The 20362-nt window shown below is 41.7% G+C and overlaps 2 protein-coding genes across 3 annotated transcripts; both read right to left on the bottom strand.

The window, feature by feature from the left end:
* Positions 1 to 737: 737 nt before the first annotated feature.
* On the bottom strand, positions 738 to 12697 carry LOC311124422 (sentrin-specific protease 1-like). Its single transcript, XM_084198575.1, has 17 exons — positions 12062 to 12697; positions 11580 to 11644; positions 11212 to 11438; positions 10883 to 10967; positions 10573 to 10750; positions 10156 to 10306; positions 9815 to 9930; positions 9256 to 9518; positions 8190 to 8253; positions 8064 to 8102; positions 7782 to 7866; positions 7412 to 7555; positions 6851 to 6982; positions 4523 to 4726; positions 3293 to 3457; positions 3089 to 3184; positions 738 to 1884 (listed from the first exon to the last, which is right to left on the bottom strand). The coding sequence occupies exons 1-17, from the start codon at positions 12202 to 12204 to the stop codon at positions 1822 to 1824; spliced, it is 2220 nt and encodes a 739-aa protein (XP_084054701.1). The 5' UTR covers positions 12205 to 12697; the 3' UTR covers positions 738 to 1821.
* A 221-nt stretch (positions 12698 to 12918) lies between these two features.
* Positions 12919 to 20362, bottom strand: LOC311124424 (protein lifeguard 2-like). 2 transcript variants are annotated; one of them, XM_084198578.1, is made up of 12 exons: positions 20127 to 20362; positions 18960 to 19071; positions 18730 to 18821; positions 17782 to 17846; positions 17448 to 17501; positions 17308 to 17358; positions 17150 to 17189; positions 16947 to 16984; positions 16393 to 16480; positions 16143 to 16238; positions 15825 to 15878; positions 12919 to 15722 (listed from the first exon to the last, which is right to left on the bottom strand). In XM_084198578.1, exons 1-12 carry the CDS (start codon positions 20139 to 20141, stop codon positions 15570 to 15572), a joined length of 858 nt encoding a protein of 285 aa, XP_084054704.1. In that variant the 5' UTR covers positions 20142 to 20362; the 3' UTR covers positions 12919 to 15569. The 2 variants fall into 2 exon arrangements, with proteins under 2 accessions (XP_084054704.1, XP_084054703.1); XM_084198577.1 differs by having other exon boundaries at positions 12921 to 15722; positions 18951 to 19071.

Genomic DNA, 20362 nt, shown 5'->3' on the forward strand with positions numbered 1-20362 from the left:
TGTTATACGTTTGCAAAAATGTCTAAAAACCTGTTTTTGCTTTGTCATTATGGGGTATAGTGTGTAGATTAGAAAAAAATTAAAATAATTCCATTTTAGAATAAGGCTGTAAAGTAACAAAAATGTGGAAAAAGTGAAGGGGTCTGAATACTTTCTGAATGCACTGTAGACAACCAGGTGAGGGGAGTTCCTTACTATTCAGTGATCTTAATTCATCAATCATGTAGGGAAGAATGAAAACCGGCAGACACTCGGCCCTCCGTGGAATGAGTTTGACACGTGATTTACCTGAAGAGTCCACTTGAAACATCTTGCTGCCAATTTAGGATTTGAAAGGTTTGCGGAGGAGTGGGTTCTAGTAATTGTCCTACAACATCTAGGAGGGGGAAATCATCAGCTGAAGTTCAGTCCAGCAATAAGTCATCCAGGTCATGGGTGGTCAGACAGATTGAAAACTGACATTTCATAGATCATTGGCTCACAGACTTAACATCTACTATCCCATGGCTTTAGCAAGGCCATTGTAAAGCAACCATGTACAATGTTATTCACTTTCCTCCATTAATCTGCTTGTGTGCCACACTAGCAGGTCCAATTGTCCCCATTCTAGACAAACACAGCTTTCAAGAGGTTTCTTTGGTTTGATGTTTTTGAACTTGTTTATGTCCATGTGCCTTTGATTACTTAGTGTGTATGCTCATGTACAGTACACCTTTCCAGACAGAGATGCACATACATAACACTTGAGGATTTATTTCAAAAAATATTTTGTTCTAGATACAAAACATTCAAAAAAGTTACAAAATGTAGATTAAATACTTTACCTAAGAAACTGTATACTCCTTAGTATGTACAATGTTGAAAATATCCTGAAAAAAGGCCTGAACTGCTTTTTTTTTTTTTTTCACTTTGCTTATTTAAACAAAATAGACTTTAAACTTAAGGTTACAATTTAGTCTTGGAACTATTGGTCTCTTGATCAAGGAAGCATCACTGCAGCTGATCTGTTTTGGGGTCCAATTACCAATGAAAAAACTAGTGTCAAGTACAATACAATTGCAACCCATTTACAAATTATACTCTGAGGTAAATAGTACATGTACTGTAATCAGTTGCATATATTTTCAATTTAGCTAAAAACAATGATCAAATGTGGATGTCCAGATATAAATCAAATAATGTCACCATATCTCAATCTCGGTTCTCTGAGTTAACCAGTTTATTGAACCAGGTATGGGTGTTAACACCTTATTTTTATAAAGTCTATGGTTAACAGTAAGCGTCAGATCCGAACACCAATCTTTCTTTGAACTGTACTTTTAAGTAGTTTACAAAAATATCAGTGACAAAATTCTGGTTGGTCCAACTTCACTAGACAGAAGTTCTGATGAGAGTATAATTTGTAAATGAAAACAACGCCAACTCAAACGTTGCTGGGTGATACACAAAATGCACCTTGGACTTCCCAAATTGTGACAGTGGACCACAACATAAAACACTGAGATGGGGGAACTTATGCAGAGGCAGTGCTTTGCTTTTCTATTCCATTCCTCCTTTCAAGCTCAAAGACCAAATAAGCAAAACCCTTAGAGATGACAGTGTCAGATCCTCCACTGGATTGGACGTGTGTATGGGGGGGACCTCAGAGCTCCACCTGATAAAGGTCATAGGTCCCTGTTCTGAGTCTCTTTCCCATCCAGGAGCGGACCAGCTGAATCCTCCTGCAGTTTAACAGCCACAGCGTCTTGGGCACCATCATCATTTCAGACACCTCCCCTTGACCAAACTGTAGCTATCAGTTCAAAAATATCCCCAATTTCATCACAACAGTTTACGATTCAATATCTCCCAGACCATCCGTCTCCTGAAGTAGGGCATGTGTTTCTGTAAATTGGAGGGAGGGGAAATATTGAGTTAGTTACTCAAATCAAATTTTATTGGTCACACACATATTTAGCAGATGTTACTGCGGGTGTAGCAAGCGAAATGCTTGTGTTCCTAGCTCCAACAGTGCAGTAGTCTCTAACAATTCACAACAATACACACAAATCTAAAAGTAAAATAATGGAATTAAGAAATATATAAATATTAGCTCGAGCAATGTCGGAGAGGCATTGACTAAAATACAGTAGAATACAGTATATACATATGAGATGAGCAAAGCAGTATGTAAACATTATTAAAGTGACTAGTGTTCCATTATTAATGTGACCAGTGATTCCATGTCTATGTACATAGGGCAGCAGCCTCTAAGGTGCAGGGTTGCGTAACCGAGTGGTAGCCGGCTAGCGATGGCTATTTAACAGTCTGATGGCCTTGAGATAGAAGTCAAGTCATTGGATTGTAGGACATTTCCTGTACTGGCAGGACTGCTCATGCTTACCATAACACTTCCATTAAACCCAGAGTCTCCAACAAGGGCCGGTTTCATATAGTGGCTGGCCATCACTTCACATTTGAGCAAATAAAACGGCAGTCTCTTACAAGTGCCGGGTCAAAAAATGATGCGTGCCACTTAAGGCCAGTCTGCTCCAGTAGAATTTCACAGCATCTCTTTTCTCGCGCTAAATTATTGATCCCTGCATGTCAAAACGCAAGTCTGTCCATGTAACCAGTGAGAAATACTAATCAATTCATCCCTTTTGCAACATATGCAGTGCAAACTATATGCAACCAGTGTTACAAATATCATAGAACTTATTAAATGACAGAAGCAGAGCGAGGAAACTGAATCATAATAATAATAATAATAATAATAATAATAATAATAAGCCATTTAGCAGACGCTTTTATCCAAAGCGACTTACAGTCATGCGTGCATACATTTTTGTGTATGGGTGGTCCCGGGGATCGAACCCACTACCTTGGCGTTACAAGCGCCGTGCTCTACCAGTTGAGCTACAGAGGACCACGCTCCACGCTTGTGTTCCTAGCGTGAATCATAACAGGTTGAGCTGGGCTTTGCACCCCTCTGACTGGATTAAACACTGGCCTCCAATACGAGCCTGTCTCCAACAGACACAGGGGCAGCTTGGCGCTTGAATCAAATACATGTGCGGGATATTAATTGAAGTTTGACAGTACTTACTTGTGTGAATGTGATTGGCTTGTCTTTGGTGATGTACTCCGCATATTTACATGTGAACATTCCACAGTCACTTCCGTTCATCTGCTGAGGAATCTCCTGGTGGGAGAAACATTGAGATAAATGTTTAAAAAGATGGCAACATCAATAAGTGATGTGTTAATGAATGTTGAGTTGACCGATCTCTGTTAGTTATGTAACACTCACGTTGCGTGTCTTGCTCTGCAGAGTCCATTCTGCGGTATCCAGCTCTTTGCCCTTCTTGTCCTTGCTTTCCTGCTGCAGGTATTGCAGCAATATCCTGCAGGCTTCGTCATTGTTTCCTCCCATTGAATCAAAGTATGTGACACTCTTCTTACGGAGATCCACCACCTGAGAGGAGAAGGATGTTAATATAAACATCCCACTTCAGATAGTGTGATTCACACTACAGGGCCGCCCTGAACCGCACAGTGCTGGCTCGTATATTTCGCTTTCACACTGTCCTTTCCAGCAAGGTTCCAGGGCAGCCCAGTACAGCTCGGCTCTTTAGTGGGAATCAGGCATTGCTGACTGGAGGAGAGTTGCAGTATAATAGTTAGTTATAGCTATAGGGCTGCTGTACAGTATTCACAGAGAGGCACCAGTGCACGTGCACCAGCAAGGTGTTAGTATAGTACTCACAGAGAGGCACCAGTGTACCCCCAGGTGGACGGGCACCAGCAGGGTGTTAGTATAGTACTCACAGAGAGGCACCAGTGCACCCCAAGATGGACGGGCACCAGCAGGGTGTTAGTATAGTACTCACAGAGAGGCACCAGTGTACCCTCAGGTGGACAGGCACCAGCAGGGTGTTAGTATAGTATAGTACAGTACTCACAGAGAGGCACCAGTGTACCCTCAGGTGGACGGGCACCAGCAGGGTGTTAGTATAGTGTAGTACTCACAGAGGGACACCAGTGCACCCCCAGATGGACAGGCACCAGCAGGGTGTTAGTATAGTACTCACAGAGAGGCACCAGTGTACCCCCAGGTGGACGGGCACCAGCAGGGTGTTAGTATAGTACTCACAGAGAGGCACCAGTGCACCCCAAGATGGACGGGCACCAGCAGGGTGTTAGTATAGTACTCACAGAGAGGCACCAGTGTACCCTCAGGTGGACAGGCACCAGCAGGGTGTTAGTATAGTATAGTACAGTACTCACAGAGAGGCACCAGTGTACCCTCAGGTGGACGGGCACCAGCAGGGTGTTAGTATAGTGTAGTACTCACAGAGGGACACCAGTGCACCCCCAGATGGACAGGCACCAGCAGGGTGTTAGTATAGTACTCACAGAGAGGCACCAGTGTACACCCAGGTGGACGGGCACCAGCAGTGTGTTAGTATAGTACTCACAGAGAGGCACCAGTGCACCCCAAGATGGACGGGCACCAGCAGGGTGTTAGTATAGTACTCACAGAGAGGCACCAGTGTACCCCCAGGTGGACGGGCACCAGTATGACATCCATTGAGAAGATGTCCATCTTTTTGGTCCAGCGGCGTACGGCAGAGTAGCCTGCGCTGCGTAGCTTTGGGAAGAAGAAGGTGTTGAAGGTGTGGACCGTCGGCAGGCTGGGATCCTTACTGCGCTCCACCAGCAGGTTCATGTAGAAGTTGATCACCTGCAGAGTAAAAGGAGAGAAGCAATGAATGAAGAAAATACAACATAGGTAGACCACTACTGTATCCACCTGTCCAGTACACTACTGTATCCACCTGTCCAGTACACTACTGTATCCACCTGTCCAGTACACTACTGTATCCACCTGTCCAGTACACTACTGTATCCACCTGTCCAGTACACTACTGTATCCACCTGTCCAGTACACTACTGTATCCACCTGTCCAGTACACTACTGTATCCACCTGTCCAGTACACTACTGTATACACCTGTCCAGTACACTACTGTATACACCTGTCCAGTACACTACTGTAAATATCCTGTCCAGTACACTACTGTATCCACCTGTCCAGTACACTACTACATACACCCTGTCCAGTACACTACGGTAAATACCCTGTCCAGTACACTACGGTAAATACCCTGTCCAGTACACTACGGTAAATACCCTGTCCAGTACACTACGGTAAATACCCTGTCCAGTACACTACGGTAAATACCCTGTCCAGTACACTACGGTAAATATAATGTCTAGTACACTACTGCAGTGGTTCTCAAGTGGTTTTGCCTCAGAACCCAAATTGAACCAAGTTCTCTCAGTCACGACCCAATACTCGCATCACTCGCATGGGGCGGCAGGTAGCTTAGTGGTTAAGAGCGTTGTGCCAGTAACCGAAAGGTCGCTGGTTCTAATCCCCGAGCCGACTAGGTGAAAAATCTGTCGATGTGCCCTTGAGCAAGGCACTTAACCCTAATTCCTCCTGTAAGTCGCTCTGGATAAGAGCGTCTGCTAAATGACTAAAAATGTTTGTTTTTTTAATCACAAAAAATAATCGCCGAAATAGAATCTGGAAAATAATTTTTACTGTTATATTTACATTTACATTACATTTACGTCATTTAGCAGACGCTCTTATCCAGAGCGACTTACAAATTGGTGCATTCACCTTATGATAGCCAGTGGGACAAAATGTTTTTTAGAGTATATTTTTCAAATAATTTTTTTTAGAGTATATTTTTAATTTGTTTTATTTATATATATATATATTTATATATATATATATATGTTATTTTATTTATTATTATTATTATTTTGTGGGGGTGGGGTAGAAGGATTACTTTTATACTATCCCAGGTATTCCTTAAAGAGGTAGGGTTTCAAGTGTCTGTGTCTGGAGTCAGTGACTCCGCTGTCCTGGCGTCGTGAGGGAGCTTGTTCCACCATTGGGCTGCCAGAGCAGCGAACAGTTTTGACTGGGCTGAGCGGGAACTGTGCTTCCGCAGAGGTAGGGGGACCAGCAGGCCAGAGGTGGAAGAACGCAATGCCCTCGTTTGGGTGTAGGGACTGATCAGAGCCTGAAGGTACAGAGGTGCCGTTCCCCTCACAGCTCCGTAGGCAAGCACCATGGTCTTGTAGCAGATGCGAGCTTCAACTGGAAGCCAGTGGAGTGTGCGGAGGAGCGGGGTGACGTGAGAGAACTTGGGAAGGTTGAACACCAGACGGGCTGCAGCGTTCTGGATGAGTTGTAGGGGTTTAATGGCACAGGCAGGGAGCCCAGCCAACAGCGAGTTGCAGTAATCCAGACGGGAGATGACAAGTGCCTGGATTAGGACCTGTGCCGCTTCCTGATAGTAAATGTAAGAATTATATGACAAGGGAACAACATTCCCACCTCTTTCATTGTCAATAATACAATTTTGCCCATATTATTGATGAAGTATGTTAATAAACTCACTGGCTTGAGACCACGAAATCAACCAACATAGTGCTGCTAATATCTCTATTTTGAAAAAATTTAAGTCGTTTTCATGGCTTTTTTTTTTTACGCAGACACTTGCAACCCACTCAAATTTGGGTCGCGACCCACCAGTTAAGAATCGCTGCTCTACTGTACACACCTGTCCAGTACACTACACACACACACCTGTCCAGTACACTATACACACACACACCTGTCCAGTACACTATACACACACACCTGTCCAGTACACTATACACACACACACCTGTCCAGTACACTCAGTTGTCACTCAAACCCACACTAAATAAAAGCTACTCAAATTACGGACAGAAAAATGACCAAGCAGCATGACAAACAGAAGCAGTGTGTGATGTGCTCTCACCTCATCGTTGAGCCAGTTGAGGTGGCTGAGTGTCTGGAGGTCTTTGCGTGTGATGGTGAGTCTGAAGCCTTCACTTAGCACCTCGTCCTGGCTGCCTCCCCTCAGCGCCCGGCCCACCTCCCCCTCCATATCCTGGGTGGCAGACACACAAACAAGCTGGCTCAGCTAAAGGCTAATAGGCATATATCACTCCTCACCTCTCCACCTGACAGCTGATGTGTGGTGAGTGTTCTGGCACAAAAATGGTTGCCGTGCATCACCTAGGTGGGTGCCACACATTGGTGGTGGATGAGGTGAGTTTCCCCCTACTATGTAAAGCGCTTTGAGTACCTCGGTAGAAAAGCGCTATATAAATCCAATCAATTATTATTATCATTATTATGTACATTCCTGATGCGCACTGTGATCAAACCAACTTGATTTATTTAAACTGCATTTAAAACACCTCAATGCACTGAACAATAAAATAACAATAATGCATGTTATTGGTAATGCCCTCTCACACAAACTCAAAGTGCTAAAATAGGCACAATACACAAAACTAAAAGACAGTGAATGTACCTCGGTGAGCTCGGGGAACTCTGGTTTCTCCTCTGTGGGTTTGGGTTCCTCTATGAAGGGAGCCAGAGGAACCTCCTTCTCCAGAGGGACTCTAACATGCAGCTCCACGGCCCCGTGGCCCAGCTGGCTGTCATCTGATATACGCTGGAACCACCAGACCACAGCAGAAGAGGGTTAGGGTTAGAGCTACCACCACAGAGTTGAATGTTTATTTCAGAGTGGTGAAAGAGCATCTCATCTCATATTCTTATGCAACGATGAATAAAAGCCTAGAGGGATAACTTATCATTTCTATTGGCTGAGGTAAGTGTGGGACTATGTATAGACATGATGGCTGACATCACACCAATGAGGAGGACAGAGAAAGTACCTGTCGCAGCAGCTGAGCAGCTAGGGCCTCCTGCTCCTCTATCTGCCTCCGTCTCTCCCGGGCACGGGAGTCGTACATGCTAGTCCTGGGAAACACAGACACACAAATTGACTTGAGGAAAGGACTTCTGTAATGAGCTAGAAGAGGGTTTCATTTTTATTTCTGCGGAGCATCTAGTATGCACTGGCGCACTGCGATATACAGCAAAATACACCATGAATTTATCAAGAAATAGTAACGAAAGCGGTACCAATCATGAGTGTAAGGAATCAGGGGACTTACAATTCTTTGATCCAGAGTTCAGCTTGGAAGCATGGTACACTGTAGAGATAGAGAGATAGAGTAACCAGGTTAGGTGGGGACAACAAAGCACATAACAAACATCCACAACTGAACAAAAACACTTACCTTGAACTGTCTGGCTTTTTGCCCTTCTGTTCTTTCACAATGATTACGGAGTCCCCATCATAAGCTGTTCAGAACAAGACAAGAGGTGACCACAAATCCATGATGGTGAAGACAGACAGACAGACAGGTAGGCTTTAATGTAAACATGATGCATAACTACACTAATTGGTACTACAGCATCCAACCATCAATTCAATAAACGTTATTCATTCCCTACGAGCAATTAAAAGGGATGATTGAATTTATTTATTTTATTTAACCTTTATTTAACCAGGTAAGCCAGTTGAGAACAAGTTCTCATTTACAACTGTGACCTGGCCAAGATAAAGCAAAGCAGTGCGATAAAAACAACAACACAGAGTTACATATGGGGTAAAACAAAACATAAAGTCAAAAATACAACAGAAAATATATATACAGTGTGTGCAAATGTAGCAAGTTATGGAGGTAAGGCAATAAATAGGCCATAGTGCAAAATAATTACAATTAGTATTAACACTGGAATGATATATGTGCAAGAGATGATGTGCAAATAGAGATACTGGGGTGCAAATGAGCAAAATAAATAACAATATAGGGATGAGGTAGTTGGGTGGGCTAATTTCAGATGGGCTGTGTACAGGTGCAGTGATCGGTAAGCTGCTCTGACAACTGATGCTTAAAGTTAGTGAGGGAGATAAGAGTCTCTTTAGCTTCAGAGATTTTTGCAGTTCGTTCCAGTCATTGGCAGCAGAGAACTGGAAGGAATGGCGTCCAAAGGAGGTGTTGGCTTTCATAGCGGAGAAGGTACGGTGTGATTCGAAATGGTCGGTGATCTGTTTGTTAACTTGGCTTTCAAAAACTTTCGAAAGGCAGGGCAGGATGGATATAGGTCTGTAACAGTTTGAATCTAGTGTCACCCCCTTTGAAGAGGGGGATGACAGCGGCAGCTTTCCAATCTCTAGGGATCTCAGACGTTACGAAAGAGAGATTGAACAGGCTAGTAATAGGGGTTGCAACAATTACGGCAGCTATTTTTAGAAATAATTACCTTGGATGAATTGAATAATGATGTCTCAATCATTACCTGATGATTGTGAGTCCTGAGAAGAGGTGTCCTGTAGGGTAACTGGGGAGGGGGCAGACTGTAGTGGCTCTGGTCCCCTGGGGGTGAGGTCTGAGTCAGAGGCCCATGGCTGGTTCCCTGCCCCACTGGTGGAGCCCTCTCCTGGGCTGGGGACGTTGCTGTACCCCTGGCTGGGGGGTCCACTGGGGCCCTGTGAGGCATCTCCTGACCCGGCAGGGGACGAACATTGGAGCAGACGTCTGCTGGTACTCAGGAAGCTGGTGCTGAGAGTGAGTGAGTGAGTGAGTGAGTGAGTGAGTGAGTGAGTGAGTGAGTGAGTGAGTGAGTGAGTGAGTGAGTGAGAGAGAGAGGGACATGTCAGAACTAAGGGAAAGGGGAGCACCAGTACACACAAATGTAGGACTACAAACCCCAGGGAGAAGTAGAAAACGTACATTTCCTGATGAAAACGTGTGTGCTTGCATCAACTTGCCAGTACAGGTCATTGAGCATGACTGAATTGTCTGTGTAGAGGAGAGTGAGAGGACTGTCGTGTTGGCTTTGTGGTTGTTGTACTCACAAGTCTCTGTGTGAGTGCGGAAAGCCATGGGAGCTGCCGTTGAGACACGAGGACTGTCCACCTGAGACCATGGCCAGTAGCTGTCTGTACACCTCCTTCTCCTCCTCACGGACAGACTGGAGACACACAGAGAGGATCCAACACTATATTATAAATTAGGCTTTGATATGGAAAAGATTGGGGGAAAAAGTTATTCTATTGTATCTATCCAGGTATATATTGACTTACAATGCAGAAGAATAGTTATATAACAAAGTTCATCCAAAACAGCCCAATAGCAAAAGTTCAGCAAACAGTGCAGCAAGTGGGATCCATAAAAATTCTGGTCAGGGGTATCTGACCTCTTGTGCAGTGCAGCGAGCCCAGGCTCTGAGGAGGCGGTTGGAAGAGCTGCCGTGTGAAGGACTCTGCACCATGCGGATAGGGAAGGTCTTCTCATACATGCTGGTGATGGAGCTGCTTCCTGTCCCTAACCCTGCTGAGGTAAACCGTCTGCAGACAGAGAGAGAGAGAGAGAGAGAGAGAGAGAGAGAATGAAATTATTGTGAATGGAGCACTATCATGCACAGAAAATAGAGCATTTTTAAGCACTCCTTTTGAAAATCAAGCACTTTCACAACCTTGAAATGGTCCTGTTCAAAATCAATCTTATTCGAGGTTTTCAAGCACCCGTACAATACTTGATTAATTAATAGCAGAATTACTTTTTTTCATCAGTGAGAAAGGTATGCCTATATCTATTGACAATATGAGCATACCTATTTGATGCAGGTGTTCTGAGGTGGGTCCTTCCCAGGTGGGGAGAGGGACATGGCTTAGGGGTGCTACTGACAGAGTTCCCATTTGTTTTGGGTGCTTCACGATGTGTAAGAGCCATGCAAACTTGCCGTCTGCAGACCTTCGATCCCATCATCGACTTCTCAATTCTAAAGGACTCTGCAGTGAAGAAAGGAGGAAAAAGAGTGTGTCAAACAACTGTTCCATTTCCATAGCAACATTACTGAAATTTCCAGCTGTCAGAAGGAATGTTTTCATAGACATTCTTAGAATAGTTTAGAATAGCCTTGCCTGATTTAGAGCTTTTCCATTCAAGAGTTGTTGATGGAGCAACGAACATCCCATCCAGAGGAGCAGAGTTCCTCACCTCAAGTACCTGAAAACAATACCATAAAAACACCGGATATTATTGTTCAATATGAATATAACAGAGTGCTGGCCTGCAGTAAACTGGAGTAATGAATGCGTATAAATCTACTACAAGATATGGGCCAATATTGAAAAAGTGTCTTAAGAGTAGGAGTGCTGATCTAGGATCAGGTCCCCCCTCGTATTCATTATGATTTAAAAGTCAAAGCCGATGCAAATTATGGGCCCTGAAACATAAAGAGATCCAATACCTCAGTTTCTTCCCAGACAGTTGAGGGAGGGGGTGCAAAGGTTGAGGGCTCCAGGTGGGGCTCTTCTGGAGGCTCTTCCCCTGTGTGTTCTTCTAGAGGAGGGCCAGGGGAAGCAGGCAGTATGTTCCTCAAGGTAGGGGTCACACTGTTCCGTACCCACGAAGCCACATTGGAGCTATGGCTCTTCACCCCTTCAGCCGCAGTCTTTACTGTGTCAACGAGATCCCCTGTAATATCGACATAAATGCAGTCTAAGTCAGAGAGCCATGGTTTGTTTATAGATCACAGTATACACTGTGCCAGGAACATGTTAGACAACACAAGATATAGGCCTATGACTGCATGGCCAAGGTTGCAGCAAAGCTTACCCATCCGGAATTTCTTCACTGCTAGGGCTTGCTCATCTTGGTCAAGTGCCTCTCCGTCCTCCAAACTTTGACAAAAAGGGGAAAACATCCAAAATGAGAATAAGCCAGAGTCCCCGTCAGTGATAGCGGGTATTGTCATTACAACTCTTATAACTAGTTAACTACATTCACTTTAGACAGCGACCGGTTATAATCCACTCCAGCCATAGCGGTTGTTGAGTAAGCAAGTTTGATTGCTCAACAACCCACTTCCACATGTCAGACAATGTGTGACATACCTGCTAGCATCTCACCACAATGTCAAATGAACGAGACCGCAAATTTACAACTCACATATAGCTAACAGCCAGCTAGTTAGGTCATCAAACAAACTGACTGGTCATCCCGTGTCACCACCAACAGATAAACTAAGCTAGATTGCTAACTAACTTACTACACAACAAATATAATTACAGATAGTTAACTAGCTAATATCAACTTACCAGTCGATAGGTCGTTTTCTCCTGATCCGACGCCCTTGTTGTATTCCGTGTGTGTCGACGTTATCCTGTTGATCGGGAGCTGGCACTCCATTGCGGAGATTAGCGAAGCCCGTTCCAATCCATTCGTAAAATGTATTGAACATGTTTAGCTAGAGAAGTTTAAAACCTCCCTCCCGCGAAAAAATGTATCGCTATGGTTGCTTCCAACCCGCCTGCCAGCGCAGCCAAAAGCACATAAAGCCACCCAACGTCATTCGGCCGGGGCAAGTAAATCGTAGTTAGTTAGCTACCTAACCAACACTACTAACCAGCTAGCTACCTAGATTTTAGGTTACCTTCCCCTTCCTTCCCTTGAAATTAGCTAGCTATTTAGCTCGCGCAGCTAACAAACTTGCTAGCTAGTTAGCGGTTAGCTAAACTAGCTAGCTAACAAGCTGGTTGTATGTGGCTTTAGCTACTAGGATTTGAATCCGCACTTGACTGAGTTTAATCACTACTAACACATTCTAGAATGCAATTGCTGTTTCTTAAATAGCCAAGGAGCAAAAGTACCTCAATATAGCACTTTAAATACAAAAATACGGTGTATAAACTCGCTAAACAATAACCTCTCCCGCTTCTTCCTCATTCAAAACCACAACATGGCTGAGCTCGAAGTTTTACCATGAAACGTTTTCATTGGATGAGCAACTCGAGTAGACGCAAGTATTCTGAAACGTGAATGGCTGGTTGGAGTGCTTTTTTTCTGGCGCTTTTTTGATGCTGTTCACAGATTTCGACACGCATATTATATTCTACACGGATATATTCTGTTCTATTCTATTTAGTGTCTGAGATACAAAAAAAAACTAGAAGATCCGGTGAGCCAATTGTTTTTATTATTTTGTTTAGAGGTAAATGCAATAAACATTCACATTCCTGTTCTAATAAATAAATACATATGTATTATGTACAGCAAGAATTGTAAATATAAATGAATTTCCTAACACATTCAAATGGAATAACACTCAATGCACTTAGTCAAGAGGCGCATATTTACACCAGCAAATTAATTACAATTTGTTCAGATAAGACTATTCCAAGGCCACAAATGTCATACACATTCAGGGTGTTATTTAAGAAAATATATGTTTCATATTTTTCAGGTCGAGTACAATGTACTATTATTTTGTCATGTACACATCAGGCATGTTGCAAGCATGATTAACTATTTTTAGTGACAATATTCAAAACTATTCACTTTTACAACAATTAACATTTTTTGATTTTACAAAATATAACAACTCTTTCGGTCTCTATAAAAACAGTAATAACCACAAAGTTAAGTCATCAACTTATAACATCTGGAGCAAATACATACATTTACCACATCCCTACATTTTAAAAAGTTGTCCAGATTGACCCCCAAAACATGCTCAGCAAAGAATGGGTATGAAGTCATTGGTTTAGCCCATCTGTAAATAAATGAGAACTTCAGAGTTAAATAGCATCCAACCAGGGTCGAGTGGGGAAACCCCTACTGACATCATTGGACTATGGCTCATCATATAGACAAGATTGCATTACATCTCCAGTTTAAGTGCAACTTGATTCAAAGCAGCCATGGAAAGCCAAGCAATTAGCCTACATTCAAATGTACTCCGAATTGGATTGAATTGCCTGCATGCTCTGGATTTTATGTTCGTTTGAGATTTCAACCAGTAGGCTAAGAGCTGACAGAACGGAGGATAGGCATTAGAGAAACAACAAACCACAGACATACTGTGCACAGGTGCCTTTGATAGAGGTCTAAAGCTGAGGGTAATCAAAGGGTGCTTTTACATTGTACAGATGTAGATCTTAATTTGAGCCAGTTTGCTGCAGCAGGAAAATAATCATGCAGCAACAGAAAATGTGAATTATTATGTGGATTATAATTAATGGACAATTCTGTAGGGGTTGATCTATTTTCGTGAGGGAAAATCAAATTTCAAACTTCTGAAGACTTTTTAAACCTCAAACACACCACAAGTGTTACATTTCCTACATTGCAGAAAAGTTATCCTGCAACAGGGTGATCAAATTAAGATCCTACATCTGTACACTAATGTAATCGGATGTAGCCTAGTGTACTACTGATAAACGAACAACAAAGGTGAAAACTACATGATGTCTATGTTTGATCTACATCTGTACCATGCATAATTATTTATTTTTTTGCTATTCATAGTGTATGTCAATTCTCAAATTCTTTGTCGATATATTCTGTCTGTATTAAGTTTATCGTCTATATTTGTAAGGGATAATGAACGAGGGGTTATGCGTTCTATGGAAAATTATGATCGACGTGACCTTCCACGGAGTTGCATTATTTTTCAGAGAACGCAGAGTCCAGAATTGATTATTCCTTTTATACCATGGCTATAATTTAACACATTTGCCACTAGAAATGTGTTCATTTGCCGGTATAAATGTGTTCAATGTACATAGAAGTAGAAAGAAAATTTACTAGCAAGCTACAGTAACCCTGACAATAGTTGCCGTGGTAACCAAAACAATCATTAGTCCTAGCTTGCTATTATGAAAATCGAATTCAACAATAGCAATATTGTTGCATTTTGACTTTTGCTTTCAAAAGCAGCTCAAACAAAACATGTAACAATTAAATATAGTCATTGAATTCTACCATGCAAATATACTGTGCATTATAGGGAAATAATGCACTTTCTAGAATGCCCTTCAAGCCATTTCACTGAATCAAATTCCGGGTATATTTTAATGTAGTTGGCAAATAAAGGTGATTCTGATATTCATGTGTTCAGGAGTGACGAGGTGATCTCCTGTAGAGCACTGTCATAGATGACTGTTGTTGTTAAAAGATAGGAGAACACAAGGACATCACATCTGCATAAGACACAAACACCTACAGTTATAGATTTTAGACTCAGTATTTTGCATGTTTTCTTCCACATCTGTCTACTGTGAGCAATGTAAATCTATAGATCTGTGACCCTATGGGTGAAAACTGCTGTACATTAGTGCTGAGATCGACAGCTTAACAGACAAGCTAAAAACCCAATACTGGTACAGTAGTATAGGTCCACATCATGCTAGAGAGGGCAGAGACTGTGGGAGGAGGTGGTGGATCAAGGATCAATGGGTTGTGTACGGTACATCATGATGGTGAGATCAGAGCCTGTATTCATAGCTGATAGTGCTGATCTAGGATCAGATCCCCCCTGTATATAATACTATTTACTATGATCTAAATGGCAAATCCTAGATCAGCAATACTACTTTGAGGCTGCGTTTACACAGGCAGCCCAATTCTGATATTTTTTCCACTAATTGGTATTTTGACCACATCAGATCTTTTCACATCAGATATTTTTCAGAGCTGATATGATTGGTCAAAATACCAATTAGTGAAAAAATTATCAGAATTTGGCTACATGTGTAAATGCAGTTTGAGACTATGAATACGGGTCCTGTTTAGATGGTGAGCTGAGATGGTGGCCTGGAGTTGGATTCAGTTTGTCCTCTCTGTTCCAAACAGTGAGAGGAAGAAGGAGAAGATGTAGATGATATCTAGGTAGATGTTGAGAGTGGCAAAGACGTATTCCTCTGGACTTATTGTGTAGCGCTTGTTCCCCATCAGTAGCTGGGTGTCAAACGCCAAAAACTAAACAGAGAAGAAAACAATTGAAGTGTTAGTACATCTCTCTTTGATATTTGTCATTGATAGACTGTGTAGTTAATCAGACTATATAGGTTTTACACTTACCATGGTAAACAGCAATGCTCCCAAGGCACCATAGACGCCATGCACCCAGGGCACCTGCAGCACATGAAATGTGATATTATATCTGTGAAATATCATATCCAACACATTCAATTAGATCTGACCCAGCTGTAGGCTTGGTAGAGACCTCTGTCTAGTTCCTCAAGTTAGTATCCAGCTGCATTAACTTATTCATCTAATTAATTATATAGGTTCTGATTAGGGTAGTTTAACTTCCTACTATGTATAGCAGTTTAATTAGCAGTCTTCCTGTATGACAATGTGCTCTACAAATAAAGTGTATTATTATTATTATCTTACATATCCGTAGGGCAGGGCGATGGCCAAGACCAGTCCAGACACCATCATGACCATGCAGAAGGTAAACAATACGCCTTGGCATGATGTCACGTCAAACTGAATAGGACAGAAGGGAAGATAGAAGAGAAAAGAGAAGTTCACTTGATCACAAGTTAAAAAGAACAACTTAGAACAAATTGTGATTCATAGAAGCTCTCTTTTAAATTGTAGAAGTTCCTTTTTCGCTGGAGGAAAGTTCTGGCAGACTGACCTTAGTTTGGAAGCTGACGAGAGTGACGGTTAGACAGACCATAGCAGTAATACCCAGACACATCACCACTGACTTGGTGTTGTAATAACTATTAAAGGGGAAATATATGGTAGAGAAATGATTTGACAAGTATTTAGTTACTAAGAAATGACATACTAAAATGGTTATCATACAGTAGTAACATATTAATGACTTATTTAGGTAAATACACAGTAACAAAGCAAGGTTAAAATCTACAACTGTGCAACAGTGTTAGTAAGACCATGTATACCTTTGGCATAACTGATTGACACTGACACAGTTTAATGCAGGGTTGCCCAACCCTCTTCCTGGTGATCTACCATCCTTTCAGTCCAACCCTAATTTAGCATATCTGATTAGCTCACCAAGACCTTATCTAGCTGAATTTAATATTACATTAGCACTTTACCTGGCTGCAAAAAACATCATGCTAGCCATATCAGTCTGAAGAAGCAGGCAAGCATAGCGGACGAGACAGTGAGAAGTAAGACAACAGAGGAAAACCAACTGTAGACAGCTATGAAAGACTGTACCTGGATAGCATCCCTGTCATATAGGAGAGAGAGAGGGTCTGTAACAGGAGAGATTACAAAGTAAAGAGACATTACTGAGAAAGCCTATTGTAGGTTACACTCAAAGGAAAAGTATGTGATTCTGAATTATGTGAAGTATTGTCTTTAGACAATGTGTATAAATGCTATGGTATCGATTGTTTCAAACACTACATGATACTTACAAAGACGGCGAGCAGGATCAGATTCCATGGAAACTGTCTCCTATTGGAAATACAAATCATAGTAAGTACTGTCGTTACGTTCTGCTAAAATTATACATTCTCTATTATCATAATAACTAAAGTTGTGTTAACCACACACATTAAAGTATTAAACCCACCTTGGTCCAGGACAGCAGACGAGTGTAATGTATGTGACAAAGAACACAGCACTGTGTAAAGAAAAAAAACATATGTTTTAGTACTTTCAGAGTGAAATCAACATAGTAATGACGTATGCAAGATCAAAGCTGTGACTTACTAAGAAGCCCAGTACCATCCAGGGTTGGACTGAATGTAGTTCTTCACTGGTTCACTGATGAAGGAAGCACAAAGAATTGTAAATATGCCATGTTTGCCCATTTCCCTCAAAGTACTTGGTATATATGTTTTCTGCCTTTTATGGTAAACGTTCCATATGAGTCATCTCATAACTTGCAGCTTCTTATCTAGTGCCTGTGAATGTGTCATGTCTGGTTCACAGAGTGATAGAGCATTACTGTATCAAAGTGTGGGACTTCTGACCAGGCCTGACCAGATGAAACTATTGAAGGGTGAAAAGTAGCATCCATATTCAGAGGTATTAGAACACTTACCAGAACGTGAATAAAGCCACTATGGAAAGAGTGACAAGAAGTTGGATCATCAAGATGGAGTAAACCTAAAAGGAGGTACCGAAAAAACACAACTGTGGTAAAATCTGAAGGATGGGTCTGGAGAAATGTAACCACTATGACATTCATAGACAGAGCTATGGATGCAAGGACTGACCATCCAAAATATCAAACTGATAGTTTTAAGCATATTTTGAGGTTATAGTGTTTGTTTACATTTACAACCCTTACAAACGTTCGAGTAAAACAAGCTTATATTTTGGGTTCTGATGGGGTACAACAATTAAACTAAGCTCATGAGGCATTTGTAAGTTATATTCTTTATTTTTATTTTTTATCAATAGGTATCTATCAAGTCCAAAAATGGATGTAGCAAGCACATATTGCCCCTTTAACATAGGGTAGTACTAATATAGTAATCATGTGGTAATAAGGTAGTAATCAATTATGTGTATAAACCCTGGATGACTGACAGGGGGCGCTGTATTGAAGCCACCGTGCAGCCATCTTGGCACTATTTTGGAAGCTATTGAAATGCATTTATTAATGTCTACATTCGTTGTTGACACATTTATTCTATTACAGACACCTTAATGCATACTTTTAAATTATATTATGTGAGCTAAACATTAAAAATATATATATTTTTACAAAAATCATTAAAAGTATTTTTTTTAGAGCCTACTGATGTTACTGTCCCCACTACAACAAAAAATACTTAAATACATGTAATTTTGTCCTTGAAACATTTGATTGAAATACTGTAGAATTCCATTCATTCCTATGGAGGACTGCTCCTACTAGGGAGTTCCAATATGGCCGACCAGTGGCTTCAAATCCTCTCAATGGCCAATACATTGCAAAAGCAATCTAGGGTTTATATACGTCATTGGTAGTGGTGTGGTAGCGATAGCTTAAGTTATAGCCTACCTTGCGGATAAAGATTCGCCTGATGTTTTTATCACTCCAGCTGAATTCTGTGAGCATCTCCCCGTCACTAGGATAAGCCCCGCTGAGCCCTGCTGACAAGTTCCACACACACAAACACACACCACACACACACACAGTAAATGGCCAGTTATTTTTCACACTTTTATTGATAAAGAGAAAGGGGTGAAGATATGGCAGTTGTTTTTCCGACACTGACATACCTTTCTCACCTGCGCCAGTGGCCTCTTCATAGCTGGGAGGGGCCGGTGGCCCTCCTGCTTCTCCACTTGAAGTGCCATACTGCTTCTCTCCTGCTTCAGCAGCCTTGTTCGCGACTGAAAGCTGGGGGTACATAACATAAGATCCCCAATAAGGACGAAATAGCTGTTTGGAAATACCTTTTCATAATTGACAGAGAATTCTTATGAGCCAATTTAACCAACTGAGTGATACTTGATCCGAAATTAGCCCCAACTTGTGAATCCAAATTCATTGCATTTGCTTTGAAAATGTAACATTTTTAACAACAACAAAAACAATCCACAATTTAAACAGCAAATACAATTAATTTGGATTCACAATTTGGGGTGAATTTTACATTTGATCTGATTCTCTGATTACTGACTGTAAGATGTGGACTGAGATCAGTTCTTAGACAAGCCCTCTGCTGTAGCATAGCTCCAAACACCAGACTGTTCCAGAATCAGTGAATTAGACATTACACAACACTGTCCAGATGGCTAATCTGGCCCTGAGATAATGTACCAATGAATATGAATATCCATCTCCTGTCTCTCTCTACCTCCATATTTCCTGCATAGAAATATAATTAGTAGTCTTATTGTGAGCTAATTTACAGTAATTCATACAAGTAGGCTAATTATATTTATATGATTTCATCAGCCTCCAGTCAATGCATAACAGCAACATTTCAGATTTTATATTTAGCACTTGGCTGTGAGAGAAATAGCAATGTGAGTAGTCCGTCTGTGTTGCTGGACTGAAGGTAAATAAAGGGATTTAAGATAGTGACGCAGGCTAAACACTACATTTTCTCCATCTCCATACAATCTAGTTTATAGCTGTCATTTCATTTGCCTCTATACATTCTCTCATGACAATACTATTATCTGCTGCGGAACAGACTTTGCATCATTACTGAACAACACAATGAGCTGAGCTCCTCAATAGAGGCACATGAGTGGATGGAGGAGAGACAGACACAGCCTACGTACATGCTGCCACAGTGATTACAGAAGATTCTGGACCAAATGCATTATAAAGGAAAGAAGCCAATAAACTTATTCTGCTATATTTTTGCTGCAGAATGAGCATGGAATGAATGGAGCATAGAATGATTGAATGAGATCTATAGAATGTGTCTGCAAGGCCCTTACCTTGCCCTGGGTCATAGTGTTTATTTATCTCTCTGCTCCAGTCAAAGAAGCTCTGCTTTCCTTTTATTATTGTATCCTCTTGTATGTATCCTTTATGGCCAGACGTATTTGCAGTCAAAATAAAAGGACTGACACTAGGTCACTCTCTGCTGTTGCTTCTCTTAGATTAAACCACTTCTGATGCTGCAGCAGTGTCTTAATCCAACAGCCACGCAGTTAGGATTCTCACAGACCCC

The sequence above is a fragment of the Coregonus lavaretus genome (genome assembly GCF_964263955.1).
Source record: "Coregonus lavaretus genome assembly, contig: HAP1_SCAFFOLD_2181, whole genome shotgun sequence".
In the NCBI taxonomy this organism is placed as follows: domain Eukaryota; kingdom Metazoa; phylum Chordata; class Actinopteri; order Salmoniformes; family Salmonidae; genus Coregonus; species Coregonus lavaretus.

Bases quoted from the DNA above. Each gene is read 5' to 3' on its own strand.
- LOC311124424 (XM_084198577.1), bottom strand. The intron at 16,481-16,946 runs GTACAGTCTTTC...CCCCTTTAATAG, and splicing joins ATGACAGGGATGCTATCCAG to TTATTACAACACCAAGTCAG. The intron at 15,879-16,142 runs GTAAGATAATAA...CATGTGCTGCAG, and splicing joins TCGCCCTGCCCTACGGATAT to GTGCCCTGGGTGCATGGCGT.
- LOC311124422 (XM_084198575.1), bottom strand. From the start codon at position 12,204: ATGTTCAATACATTTTACGAATGGATTGGAACGGGCTTCGCTAATCTC. The intron at 11,645-12,061 runs GTAAGTTGATAT...TTTTTGTCAAAG, and splicing joins AGAAAACGACCTATCGACTG to TTTGGAGGACGGAGAGGCAC. The intron at 1,885-3,088 runs GTAAGTACTGTC...TCCAATTTACAG, and splicing joins AGCCAATCACATTCACACAA to AAACACATGCCCTACTTCAG.